The sequence below is a fragment of the Cynoglossus semilaevis genome, chromosome 1 (genome assembly GCF_000523025.1).
Source record: "Cynoglossus semilaevis isolate Cse_v1.0 chromosome 1, Cse_v1.0, whole genome shotgun sequence".
Classification (NCBI taxonomy): domain Eukaryota; kingdom Metazoa; phylum Chordata; class Actinopteri; order Pleuronectiformes; family Cynoglossidae; genus Cynoglossus; species Cynoglossus semilaevis.
Window position 1 is genome coordinate 17,015,834 of NC_024307.1, and position 13,925 is coordinate 17,029,758.

The 13,925-nt window shown below is 39.6% G+C and overlaps 1 protein-coding gene across 4 annotated transcripts in view; it reads right to left on the reverse strand.

Annotated features, from left to right (window-relative positions):
• kcnh5b (potassium voltage-gated channel, subfamily H (eag-related), member 5b) overlaps positions 1-13,925 on the reverse strand; it is a 62,504-nt gene that overhangs the window by 45,426 nt on the left and 3,153 nt on the right. Inside the window, exons 1-4 of one of the 4 annotated variants that reach the window (XM_008315487.3) lie at positions 11,374-12,022; positions 7,604-7,727; positions 6,248-6,354; positions 4,334-4,462 (exon numbers count right to left, since the gene is read on the reverse strand). In XM_008315487.3, the coding sequence (XP_008313709.1) occupies positions 4,334-4,462; positions 6,248-6,354; positions 7,604-7,727; positions 11,374-11,446 (433 nt within the window). In that variant the 5' untranslated portion in view covers positions 11,447-12,022. Of the gene's footprint in view, positions 1-4,333; positions 4,463-6,247; positions 6,355-7,603; positions 7,728-10,666; positions 11,336-11,373; positions 12,023-13,925 lie in introns of those variants that run through there. The other 3 variants (XM_008315479.3, XM_008315497.3, XM_025055376.1) reach the window with 3 other exon arrangements.

A 13,925-nucleotide genomic window follows, 5' to 3' on the forward strand; every position in this document is an offset into this window, starting at 1 on the left:
CTTAGATGGCTTTTTTTTTTCTAATGTCCTTCCTGTCGGGAAAGGGCCTTTGTGTTTGTGTGTGTGAGCGTGTGAGAGAGAGAGAACAAGAGAGCGAGAGAGTGTATACATTGTTTAGAGACAGTAACAACACAAACACCTCAGGGTTAACACAGCCTCGGATGTTGACCTTCAGTCAAATCTGAAACACTGTTTAATAGAGTGGTAAGAGATTAACGTATATTTATTAATATTTTTGTTTGAGAAAATTAAATATATATAAAAAAAATAAAAAAGTGAGTCAGTTGAGTGACTCAGGATGAGAACAATGTAGTAACTTCCTTAATGACTCAGTTATGACTCTGTGGCTCATCAATGACTCAGCATCAACTTAATTACTCAGGCTGAGGACAGTGTAGCTTAGTGACTCAAGTATGACTCAGTGACTCAGCACTTACTCAGTGACTTGAGCGGTGAATGTTGATAAATAGCAACTTTGTTTAAGAGAGGGTAGATTCATTAATGAGTCTTGACTTGTAGTTAAAGCAGCAACATAGCGTTGGCTCAGCACAAGCTAAGTGGCTCAGGTTTAGAAAATAGCGTAGCTTCAATAATGACTCAGTTACGACTCAGTGATACAGAAGATTACAGTGTATCTAAAGCAGCGACTCAGCATTGACTTGTGATTCCAGCTACTGCGTAGCTTCATTAATGTCTCAGTTATGACTCAATGACAATGTAAGTCAGCATGATTCAGGTAGTAAACAGTTTAGCTAAGTAAACGCCATGTTGAAGGGTCAATAATGACAGTGGTTTTAAAAAGATTACATGCAGCGACTTAGCAGAAAACTAACTAGGTAAAAAAAGACATTGGAGTGTAGCTATGGTGCTTTTGCTGCTTGTGGACAGAAACAAACATATTATAGCAGTAGTATAAAAATATAATTTCTAATGACAAACTATTTTCTCACCTGGCTTAAAATTGAATAAACAAATGGGAGCGTTAAAAATCCAGAGATTTATAACTGGGCAGGAATGGCTTGTGTAATATTTGTCCATCTCATAAAGACATTTTTTATAGAGAATATTTTTAATCAATCCCTAAATATAAATGATTTTTTAATAACATCATAGATTTTTTTGCAAAAAAAAAAAATCCAAACACAAAGCTTGTAAAAAGGTAAATTTGGGTGAACTGTCTGGATGTCATTTAAAAATACAAACGGAAATGACAGATAAAGACATAAACATGCTAAAAGCTAATGCATTCCAACTCTTTCTGAGGATACTGCTGAACTGCAGGCCATCAACTGAAGGAGAGACATCTCAGCATGCCATTTTACTTAAGCAAATGTCTGGACTTTCTTTTCTCTATATGCTCTTTACATTTGCAGCAGTTGCATAATTCACTTGGCGGTGCAGCATCCATTATAGAGCAGTACAATGCAGTAATGTGTTCAAGAATAATAGCAGGGCATTGGCATTGAAAACCACTGATGTGTTCCTTTTCAGACTTGCAGCCACTTTTATCCTTAAGTCAAAACCGCGAGTGTCTTAGTGGCATGGCTGTTGAATAAATGCCAGCAGTTAGAAGTCGCTGCCACCACAGCCGTTGTGTTAATAGAACACGTGAGAGGCAGCAAGAGCCAAACATAAAGAGCACAGGACAAGTAAATAGGAGTCTTTTTTTTACCCCCACAGTTAATAACAATGTTGCCTGCAGCAGTTCCCTTAAGAATGCATCACTGGAGCACAATGGAGGTAGAAATTAAAAACACTGCAGCTAAAAATAACAGAAGAAGCAGAGCCAGTGAATTTTTGATTCTGACCTGAACTTGCTCCTGTTCTCACGGAACCATCGACTGAATGTTGGACTAAAATATTATTATTCTGTAGCTTTGTGATGCAGGGCGTCCTCTTTTAGCTACATTTTGAGTGAAACATATGAGCTAACTGTGCTAGCTTTAACATTCCTGGGCTCTAGCCAATACTTAGTTGATTTTGGGAAAACCTATTTATATGTTGACTATGTTTTTAGTCATCTACTGGCTAATATTTAGCTCTTTTTAGCAGATTCAAGGTATTCCTACAGTTTTTATTTATTCTGACCAAGTTCAGCCAACCCACCAACTTCCTATTAGTCCTAACTTCAAGGTAATTTTGGCTTATTTTTATATATGTTTTGACTCATTTCTAAGTTATCCCCAGGCAGTGTTTGGCTATATTTTGGATAATTGTGTCAGTGTACATTGAAAATGATCCACCTCTCACTTAAAAGCTTCTGCAGGTGTGCTGTATGCTCAACCTCTGACTCATTATCTGTTTTTAACCTAATTTATTTAAACAACAGCTTTCTTTAAGAAGATAATGGTTTTCTTTCTGTTGGTGAAACGAGGCCTATTTTCTGGATGTATTGACAGACATTAGAGAGAGTAAGATGACTATAATTCATCTGAAGTAGGAGTGCAGCTGTAAATGATGCCGTTGCTGTGAAAGCTCATAAATCCTGGCGGTGAAGCCGTTTGTCTGCCTGAGGCGTCTGTGCTCCGTCACTCATCCTGATCAGCTGTCTGCCTGAAATGAGGCCTGGCCTCAGGCAAAGAGAAAACACGCCTGTGTGAAGCTTTTACACCTGCTGACAAAGCAGAGCCTGAACTCAGCCTCTCTCTGAGGTAAATCAACATCTTGTTGACTTTTCTGCCCTGACACTTGTTTAGCTTTACTGTTTGGTACTTTCCCTGCACTGATGTTGATCGATGCCGCTGCTCTGAGGTCTGTGGTCTGGTCTTAGGAACCACAACTTGTGACCACATGAGTAGTTAATGGATTCAATTTAAACCACTCCAAACCCCACTCGGTAGATACTAACTGCACCTGGGGAGATTAAAACTACTCTTGTGTGCGTTTTGTTTCACCTCTGATGTGATTTGCTGAGTTTTCGAATTACCAAATACCGACACTACTACAAATGTTTGTCAATAAATGATCAACCTGCAAAATGAACCTCTGTAACAGACAGTGTTCCCTACAGCCCTTTGTCCAGATGTGCAGTGAAGCTGGCTTCATATGGCTACCCATTTTGGAACAGTGGGTCCTACTTGAAGCTGCACCTGCAGCCTGGGGGGCAATAAACAGCTTGAGGTGAGGGGTCATATCCAAGGACACACGTCTAGGTTTAATTCCTAACAGTCTCAGAAAATGACAGATGTCAAACACACTGAACTTAAATGCATATAAGGTATAATAATTTAAAAAGCCCAGGAAATGTGACACGAACCAGCCATTAACAGGTCTCCCTAAAATGTGCAATCGGAATCCAATCAAGTAAATTAAGTATTCAAGTGAGGTGAACAGATTTTTGTTGAGACTAAACCCTAAGACACACTGATGTGACATTTACTAAAAACTAGTGTTCATCCTGTATTTAATATGTCCCTGAACATGCGATGAAGAAATAACCAATAGAATACCTAAGGGCAGCTCCCAGCAGGGGTCAGTATTGGAGAAGAGGGGTGAGGAGGAGGGGATCACTGTATGTATTTCCATGTTTGTTTATCGATGATAGGAAATACGTAGGCGGAGTTTTACTTCAAAGGGCAAACACGCCCACTCAGCAACACTGACAATGACTGCGAGGGCAGGAAGCTGACACTGTGAATCACTCACAGACTCAGGACAACAACGACAGTGATGCCACCGCCCACATCAGCCATGATTCAGCCGACAGCGTCTCCACGTTCGCAAACACCAGCCGACAGCTCTGCACGGTTCCACAAAGATTTGTAGACAGATGTTCTCAGAGGGAGGGAGGAGCAGAGATAAAGGAGTGACTTCTCCTGACTACAGTAATTACTGAGAGTAGTCGTCAGCTGTTGTTGTGATGGTTGTTGATGCCTGGTTTAAGTTTTTCTACTCTCTGTTTTCTTTGCCTTAATACTTTTATGCTTCTACAGCTAAAGAATAAAAAAATGTTTGCCTTAAATTGTCATGTTTCGTTTCACATATATAGTGGTGGAACACAATTAAAAATGTAATGAATTCAATTAAAGGTTTTGTTACAATTACACACAATTTACCCCATTTTATCAAATAATATTAGACATAATAATTATATTTTTTAGATCTGTTTGTTGACAACTGGATATATTTATTATGATGGAGTAGTCGAGGCAGAGGAAACAATATAGTTTATTCTCACAAACATTTGACTTTATTCTCATGAACTTTATTCTTGTAAATGTTTTCTCTTAATATACCCCTAATGTCAATTTGGCTCTTATACTTCTTATTTTTCATATCTATCTGCTACCCTTAAAGACTAGAACAGTGGTTCCCAAAACACTGAAACACTGACCTTTGGTGGTCTCGTCTTCAATGGGCTGCTTGAAGAGTGTGATGTCTTTAAAGGTACAGAGGAACAGAACCACCTTGTCATTCTCATTCCTGATAGGAGCCACCTGCATGTAGAACCACACTGGACTTCCTGCAAAAACAGCACAAGGTCTCTATAACATGGGTCATGAAATCTGTGAAGATCTGAAAGAGCTGATGTCATCACAAAATGTTATTATATTTAATTTAATTAGGGAGAAGCAAGTAGAATTACATTCAAACAAGTGCTGAGTTGTTATCCTGGAGGTTTAGCAGCCAAAGTAACATTTTACTTTTTTCTCCAAGAAAATTCCAGATATAGACATCATAGACATCAGAAAATATTAAACAAATGGGTAAAACAGGAAAAATGTGTAATGAGAGATGTGATAGACAATAGTGAAACTTTGTGGTTTCATCAAAGCATAATGTTGTGACACATCTTTTGGAGACTGAGGATTCACTGGCTCTGTGTTACAGTTGTCACTTGTTTTTGTTTAAAATCCTTCCTCATAGACATCACTGACTGAGTTCTAGATCTTTCTGACCTACTTTACACTCACTCATTCCTCTTCACTCCACCTGCCCAAAACACACTTAAAGGTGAAGTTCAATGAGCAAAAACACTAATTGTTCTTCTTTGAACAAAAGAAACAACATTACTAATCAATGCAATTTTGCTATTAAAGTAATAACAAAAATACAGGAATTAACTTGATTGGCCTTTCTGTTCCTCCACTACAATAGTTCTGCACACCCTGATACACAACTACAGCCTCTTAAAGCACAACTCTGTGTTGCACAACACAACAACACACTGCTGCCACACAGATTCTTGAGTTTATTGTGACCTGTTCTCTGCATGAATATAATAAGTGAAAAATGTGGTGTTGCCGTGACATTTTCATTCCACCTGCTGATCCTGGCCATCATCACCAGGAACAGTTTGATCCCAAGCTGCTGTTTAAACTCCGCAGACTTAGACTTCAGGAGGTCGACACACTAGAGGGAAGGAACTCCATGTTCTCTGCTCAGAACATTAACTGCTGCTGCTGCTGGTTCCTGACTTTACTAGGAAAATTAACATTCTTTAACTCACACCAGAAGCCGAAATAACTATGATCAGTTATAAAATGAACCAATGATCAACAAACTAAAGGTTTGGGGTAACCAACTCTGACTGTAATGTCAATCATTTTCTGGATGTAAATAATTCATTAACTGAGAAAACAAATGTCTGATAAACGATGCATGACAATGTTTAGGTTTGGCCTCACTAGTGTATGTTGGGGAAAAATGACACTTCTATTTTTCCCTTTTTATTAATTTCATAAATATTTAGTGTGACACATTTTGCACATAAAATAATCTGACCTTATCTAAAATCCATAGATAAAAACAGTGATATTAATTAAACGAAACACAGGAGCTCTTGGTCCACTACTGCCCTCAGTGGTCAGTTTATATCACTGCTATTAATATGAATAAATTATTTTTAACAATAAAATCCCCAAAACATATTTTAACTTGGTGATGTATGCAGCAATGGCTCAACAACTTCTGTGTCTCTTTGAGCTAAAACCACTGATTTTCTCTATGGGCTTTAGTTTGAGAGTGAAAACAACCCACACTTTAACTTTAAGTTTACTTTTAAGGTAGCTTTCTTGAAGTAAGAGCCTGGTATGAAGCTGTGAAAATTATAATATGAAGTCAAAAGCAGATTGAATTGACAAAGTGGCTTTGACTTTTTCAAGGTCTACAGGGCAAATTCTTTGTTGTATATATACCTTGTCTTTTCTATGATGGTGCAGTTCTGTCAGGTTGAGCAACAGCTAAGAACACACAGAGAAAAGACAGCAGGAGAGGAGATGAAAAAAAGACCCGAGTCAGCACTCACTGTTCTTTCTGTACAGAAGGATTTCAAAGCAGTTGGACTCGTAGTTGTCGAAGGTCTGTCGGACTTTGTCGATGGTCTTCTTGTCCGTCAGCTCTCCGTACATGAAACTGGAAGACAGACAGACACCAGCGATTGACTAAAACCTGTGACCTCTGACCCTCACCATAGGGTCTCACAAATGATCAAAACTGCACTGTAGGTCTGTTATCTTACGATAAAGTCTATCTTGACTTTTGCATTTAGATGTTATGGAATGAACCGACTTAGCCACAGTGTGAGTTAGGCTCAGAGTGGATGGCTGGGGATTCTGATGAAAGTTTAAAGCTATGCTGACAGAGTCATTCAGAGGAAGATTGGCTGAGAACCAACAACACCATTAATTTTTATTGCTGCAGAGTTACAGTAGGTAACCTCTGACCTCTGTGGGTCCAAAGGTGTGGACTTTTCTGTCCTCTCCGGGTCAGTTCTCAGGGTTCACTGTAACCCAATTCACAGAGAGTGGATGCAAACATCTTCAGGTCTCTGATTTCCTTTTTCACTCTCTGCTCAGTATCTAAAGACAACGCCTTTTTTAGCTCTCTTTAGCCAGTCCAAGCCGTCACACCTGCTCAGCTCAGAGAGAAAGTATTTCAGTCACCACGGTCTTTTGGAGTCAAATTTTAGACCGTTTTGAGTGGCAGGCAAGGAAGAAGCCGTCCCGAAGCAGCAGCAGCAGCAGCAGCAACAGCAGCAGCAGCAGCAGCCTCCTGGTACATCTAAATTGGGTTTGTTCCACTGAGCAGTGCCATCTCTGCTCTCTGCTGCTGAGCTTTTTTGGCAGACAGGGGGACTGTGCTGAGGTCCACACTTCAATGGCATGATTTTAGAGCAGCTCTTAAATGGAATATGAATTTATTATGGTATAAACATCTCAAGTATGTGGTTTGAATTATTACTACACTGAGGGGGAAAAATGCAGAGGAGAGAAAATTACAAAAGAGCATTTCTTCTTCTCTCAGCTGTTTGAATAATAAATGACACTGGATGAGAAGGGTTCCCACTGTGTAAATGCAGCACTTGAACAGAGAATGGCTTCAGTTTTAAGAACAATGACTCTGTGCTGCTCTGCTCTTGTAAAAGAAAAATATTGGTTTTACACATTGTTATTGTGAACTGAAGCAGTGGAACCATTAAACATGCAGAGACGAGGCAGCTGAATAAGACATTTGGAAAGAAATGTCCAAAGATTATGGAGATTAAATCTGCATGTGCAATTACAAAGGAGCTTAAAGGGTTTTATTTCTCTGTTAGCACACTTTAACGCTGTACATCTAAAACGCTTATATGATGAGGAATGAGGAAAAGAGAGGCTTTTACCTGCAGGTGCTGCTCTTCTGCATCACCTCGGCTCTGTGGAAACCTGACAGTTTGCAGAATCCGTCATTGCTATAGACTACAGGCCATTCCACGATCTGGGCATTTCCCAGGAGGAAGCTGGTCTCTGAGGGACAGAGAGAACGTCAGGGTCAATCATTGTTCTTACATCTTATTTGTAGTTTTAGCAAAAAGTATCTTTATATATATATTTTCAATGATCTACAGTGGTTAAAATGTACCGTAACCCTTCAAGCAACAACAAACTGCTGACAGGTAATTGTTCTATTTTTTGCCAAAACCGTGTGCCTTTAATTGCCCCCTAACAAAGACTAAAGTTGTTTGTTTGTTTGTTTTAATTCCTGACTAATGAAACAACATTATAACACCATGGCACCAAACATCATATTATACAAAAGGAGGAAAAACAATTTCACTAATCAGAGACAGAATATCCTGGTGTCTGGTCAGGAAAATATTTTAGCTTATGCTTTGAAGGCTTTGGTTTACTAATCAAATGGAAAACAAACTAATCATCACCAAATCATCCACACAATCAAATAAAGCTTATCAGACAAAAAACAGTAGTATAGTGACTCACTTTCATCTTTAGCAACACAAACAGCAAATCATGAAACCTCGGAAATCTATAAATATATAAATAAATTAAATTTAAAAAACTCGGCATTACTGCAGAACTGTTTGTCTTGTGTCCCTCAGACTGAGGCAGGCTGCTGCAGTCGTCCAATCGCATGCTGTTCAACACCTCAGAACAACAACAACCTGAAGAGCTGACTAACCACAGGATGACCAGCTCAGATGAAGGACTCAGACTGCACTCCACTCAAAAAGAGTGTCACACATGTAACAGAGCTGCAGAAGCTGAGGAGCATTAGAACCCGCACCTTCACCAGAGAACAAAAGAACAGCAGTAAAGAGCAGTCCTGAGGTTTGTTTCTGCAATTTAGGAAGGAAGGAAGGACAGAAAATTCAGACCACCAGGTGACCTCTGGTGACAGAGCAGGTTAGGAAATGAATAGGTGTTTTCACCTGGGAACAGTTCCAGCTCCGCCCCCCATCAATCCTGAACACGAGAGTGAAGGAGAGAGAGAATGGATCCAAACCTGGAACTGATCTACTGAACAGTGCACAGGACACTGATTATGTTAAACCAGGAGTTTTTCTGCAGACCAGCAGTTCTGGAGCCAACAGAGGTGAGTCGGCTGACCAACAGAGACACCTTCTGAGATTTTTTTAAAATTGTATTTAAAAAAGCTGTTTCATTTCAAGAACGGGGGGAAAAACTTCTCAACAGTGTCAACACCTGACTCCTGTTTACAAAAAAACAGAGTAAATCCCTATTGGTACAGTTCAAATCAAATTAATCTGGTCATGGATCAGCAACTGAATAAAAATAATTGGAAAACCGCTCAAATACATTCACCTTAAATACACACTAACACACCAACACAGACAGATGTGTGGTGCTACCAAAGGGACTGATACCAGGACACAAAGACAGGACCAGAAACAAAAGATGGTACAGGGAAATAAAGACACAATCAAGTCCAAAAAACAGTATCAGGAAGTAAAGACAGTAACATGATTTTAAGAAATTACATTTAACTAGTGGAAATTGAACTACTTGTCATTGTGACACCGCAGGAACAATAAATAGTACCAGAAATAAAAACATTAGTAAGAACTAAAGAAAGTATAAAGAATAAAAATGTGATCAGGAAGTTAAGACATTATGTGGAATTTAGGACATAATTAGGGACTAAAAAACAAAACATAGGCAAGGAATTACAGACCAGTACCAGCAATTAAAGCATGTACCAGGGAATTAAGGCAGCACTAATAAAGACAGGACCAGAGATTATGTGTTTTGACCAAGACAATTGTTTCATTATATCTCAACAACTAAAAACCCAAGGTGACAAAAATACCTAGGAATTTCTCCACCAAGAAAAAATGTCACCACAACAACAGTGAGACCTGAGCACCTCTACACAGATGTATTACAGTATATACATACAGATACTCCACATGACTTTCCAGCAGTGACCATTGAAGAAAAAACATTCAAATGAAATGAAATTAAATCATTTTTTATGAAATTTATGATGAAAGTCAACTCTATGTTTCTGTTTTAACTTACTTTTAATTCTACATCCTGTCACTGCGATCCACTGACCCAAACCCAGAGTCTTTATTACATAAGCATCAGCGCACCACTGTTTAAATACACATTTGAAATGATGACAGCAACATTGTGGGACAGGTAATTAACAGTAAACTATAAGGTGTTGTAATTGTTTGATCCACTGGTTGTTATTAAGCAGATGCTGGCCTGTAATAGTGTTTAAGTCTGCAGAGGGAACAGTCATGGAGATCAGCTCAGCTTTAATGACTGGGCTGCGGTCACTGCCCGCGTTTGTTCATTTCTAACTGCACAGCTAATGATGCTAAATGACCATTTCATTCTCAGCTAATGACACAGATTAAAGCTTAGGTTAACAAAAAGGAAATCTGGAGAGACACCTGAATTGTTGTCTGTTACAACACACAGGTCACAGGCAACATTAGCATGCCAGAAATTTACACCAATTATGTCTAAAGCCACACGGAAGAATAACAAACACAGGTCACAGCTACTGCCCTTTAATTAAAAATATTATCATGTACTGTAATACTGGCTTGTTATTTTAAGAAAATGCAGCTCTATTTTACAGTAGGTACATGAATATTTTGATAAAATAAGTACTATATCTAACAAATATACTGCAATTAATCTCAATTTTAAAACATTTGACAAAAAAAGGCAGTTTAAAAACTCCCCAGTTGTTCTACAATGCAGCTTAAAAGCTTTTAATGTGCTTTTAACTTTTTGTTAAATTAATTTAAGATTAAGTTTAATGGAATATTTTACCGTAAGTACACAAACGATAAAAACGTTTACTCGGGCTAACGGTTTGATACGTGGTTTCGAATTTACAAAAATGGACACTAAGCAGTACACAATTTAACTCCTGTTAAAACTTAAACAGATAGAAAAAAACGTACCTGTTTCTTAATTATCTTAAATTGGTTCCCATCACGAAATCGATGTTTAATCGAGCTAATTAGCACACGGCCGGTTTTGCGCTGGACATTCACAGCGTCTCTGTATTTGCTGAGCTGAATTACTGCCACCTACTGGCTGCATTTTCCCGCCGATAACTGTTTCCAACCATAAATTCACTAAAGAAGGCTTTAAAAAATGCAGCGTCTAATATACTTAACCGCATATACTTCCGGTGGAAGTTTACTGTTGCGGGATGAAAATCCAGTATATAAAATATTAAAAGCGCATTGGAGTTTACCCTATTGTGTTTGTGTTTAATCATGCTGATGTTTGTCCGAGTTGTATCCTAAAACCTGAATAAAAGATAATCGATTTAAATAAATCAATGAGTTGGAAATTATTTTAAAAGTTTTTTGTAACAAACTCGGCACTTATCTTGTCGCAGGGAAAAGTGGGGTCAGGTTTTAAAAGCGCCACCCGTTGGTCAGTCCGTGTGGTTAATCCTCACAGTAAAGAACACGAAGAATTAGTTTCGAGTTTTCTATCACAACGAACAGAGACTTTGGAGAGTGAAACTCAATCTGTGCTTCACAACTCATCCTTATAAAACACAAACAGAAACCACGAGGTTATTCCAGCAGACCAACACAAGCCTGATCCTGATCCTGGCCCTGGTTCTGATCCAGGTTCTGACCCGCTCACTCACCGCTGGAGCGGCGTACGATGTTCTCCAGGAAAGTGTTCTGCGGTGCCACCAGTCCTCTCTTTCCACCGGGCATCCTGCTGCAGCTGCTGCTCAGGCTGATCCTGGTCCCGGTCCTGATCCGGGTCGAGGCTGGTATCGGTGCTGTGGTAAAGTGTGAGGTTCGGAGGTCGGTTTTTCTGACGCAGGCTCTCAGTGAAAGTGATGGAGCAGCTCATTGTAACCGTGCGCTCTGGCTGCTCAGTGCGCACTAATGCTGGAGCTGCTGCTGAGGAGGAAGAGGAGGAGGAGGAGGAGGAGAACCTCAGGAGGAGTCCCCGTGCCTGCACGCCTATCCGGGACGCATGCGCATCGTACTCTGCTATTTGTTGTTAGAAATTTTGAATTTTTTAGTCTGTTTGTTTTACTGAATCAGCGTTTAGACAGAAACAACTGGTTTCTTAAAACAGACCAGAACGAGTTCAGTCCGGAGTCACGGAGTCACCTGATTCAGAACTTTACAGAACCGACCTACACTGCAGAACATGTGCACCTGGCTTATTCTGAGAGGAATTAAACATTAGAAATGGGACAAACGCAAACAAAAACTACAATGAAATATTGGGATAGGTTAGAGGACAATAAAGGAAATGAAAGGAAGGAAAGAAAAGTGAACTCCTTGTCACTGTGACACAGTTCACCACTGCACACAACCAACTGTGACCTCTGCTTTTAACCCATCACCACAGTGAACAGTGGCAGCTTTAAGAACCAGGAGCAGTGAGGGAGGACGGGGCCTTGCTCAGAGCACCTCAGTGGTAAATTGGCAGCTGGTGGACTCGAACCTGAATCGGATCAAAGACAAAATGATAATGTGGAGAAGAAGAAAAAAGCCAACATAAAAATACAACATCTTAAAGTAAAAACCAACTGAAAGATTTAGTTGTATGTATGTAGTTTAAGGTGATCCAGGAGTTCTTTTCTCTGTTGTGTTGCAACAGTGAACACAGTGTCACTCCGGCTCCCAGGGGCCCTCATTAGTTTGTACGAGGGGTTAATGAGGCCCCTTGGAGTCGATGGACCCCAAAAGAGGAGCAGACTGTGCTCCGTGTGGACCCCTGTGGCTGCGTGGTTTATGAAACAGACAGAATCTGACTGGACTGTGTGCTCCACTGCTGCCTCCAGTGGACACTTTAGGTCACTGAGTAAACCAAATATGTGAAGCCAAGTTCAGAAATAACAGGTTGTATTGGATTTGGAATACTACTACTACATTTATTTGTTTTATCAAAAAAAAATATATATATATATATATATATATATTCTCTTCAAAGTCCAAACTCTAAAACCACATTTTGACTCAGTGATAGGGGCAGAAGTGCAGCAACGGTTGGTCCTGATGGAAAACTGTGGTTTCTCTCAATGAGAGACTAAAATCTATGTCAGTCTAATTTTAGAATATACACACAACAATTTAACACTTCTTTTTTCAATGTCTGCATAGCTTTTTAATCAGTCTACAGACCATACACTATACTTCACAAAAGTCCATAGAGAAATTGGGGAATTCAGCTCTTAAGGCCACAAAACCTGCTGGTCCACTGCTGCCTCCTGTGGTGCGTTTATGTAGCAGAAAAGAACTTGAACCAAGGATTTCAAACAGTGCAGTCACAAAGTAACACATTTAAAGTCTGTTGTGAAGACAACCATGGTTCAACGACTGCTGTTTGTGCTGATGTAGGATTGTTGATTTTCTCTATGGACTTCGGTGTAAGAAAAAGATGAGTCAAGTAGTCGGTTTAAAGATCACCTGAGATGCTGCTACACAATGTGTGTGTGTGTGTGGTTGTGTGTGTGTGTGCGTGTGTCAGTCATAAAGTGTGAAATGCCGAGGGCTCCCGTGGGATGTCTTTAATTGGCCCACTTGCATCATGGGATGTCAAACGTTTGACAGCCCAGGTGGGACAGCTGCTGTCGGCTGTGACGAGCACACACACACACACACACACACAGAAAGAGAGAGAGAGAGAGAGAGAAAGGTCTAACGTTCTCTGTATTGCCAGTGCAGCTACAGCTAAAGCTTTTTGATTTTTTCTGTACCACTGTCTTTGTTCCAGTGTAAGAATTACGGTGCATTAACCACTACCCCAACGTTTTCCAACTCTAATTCAGTTTATGCTAACAGTTCACCTGTTTCTAAGCTAATTTCTAACTCTTAATCCTAAAACCTAACAGCTGACTTACTTTTACGCTGCCTTTTCAGTTGATATTTATGTGTTGCAGCCTCTGCTATTTAGACCATCACAACATCTAAACAACAGCATCATTTTGCTAACTTCTTATCTCCTTTATGCTAAACCTAGGCTTTATTAAGCAAGTTCAAAAACTATAGTAGCATTAAAAGCCTCCACTGTGAGAACCTCAGCATAAGGTCAGAAGAAAATGTCTTCTGACCTTATGCTGCTAATCAGCATCTGTCTCTACTGTAAGTTTTTCTTTCTTAAAAAGTACTGTGGAGTTCTAGAAGTCTCTGTGCAGAGAACTTAATGAGAGTAATCAGTCTAATTACACCACAT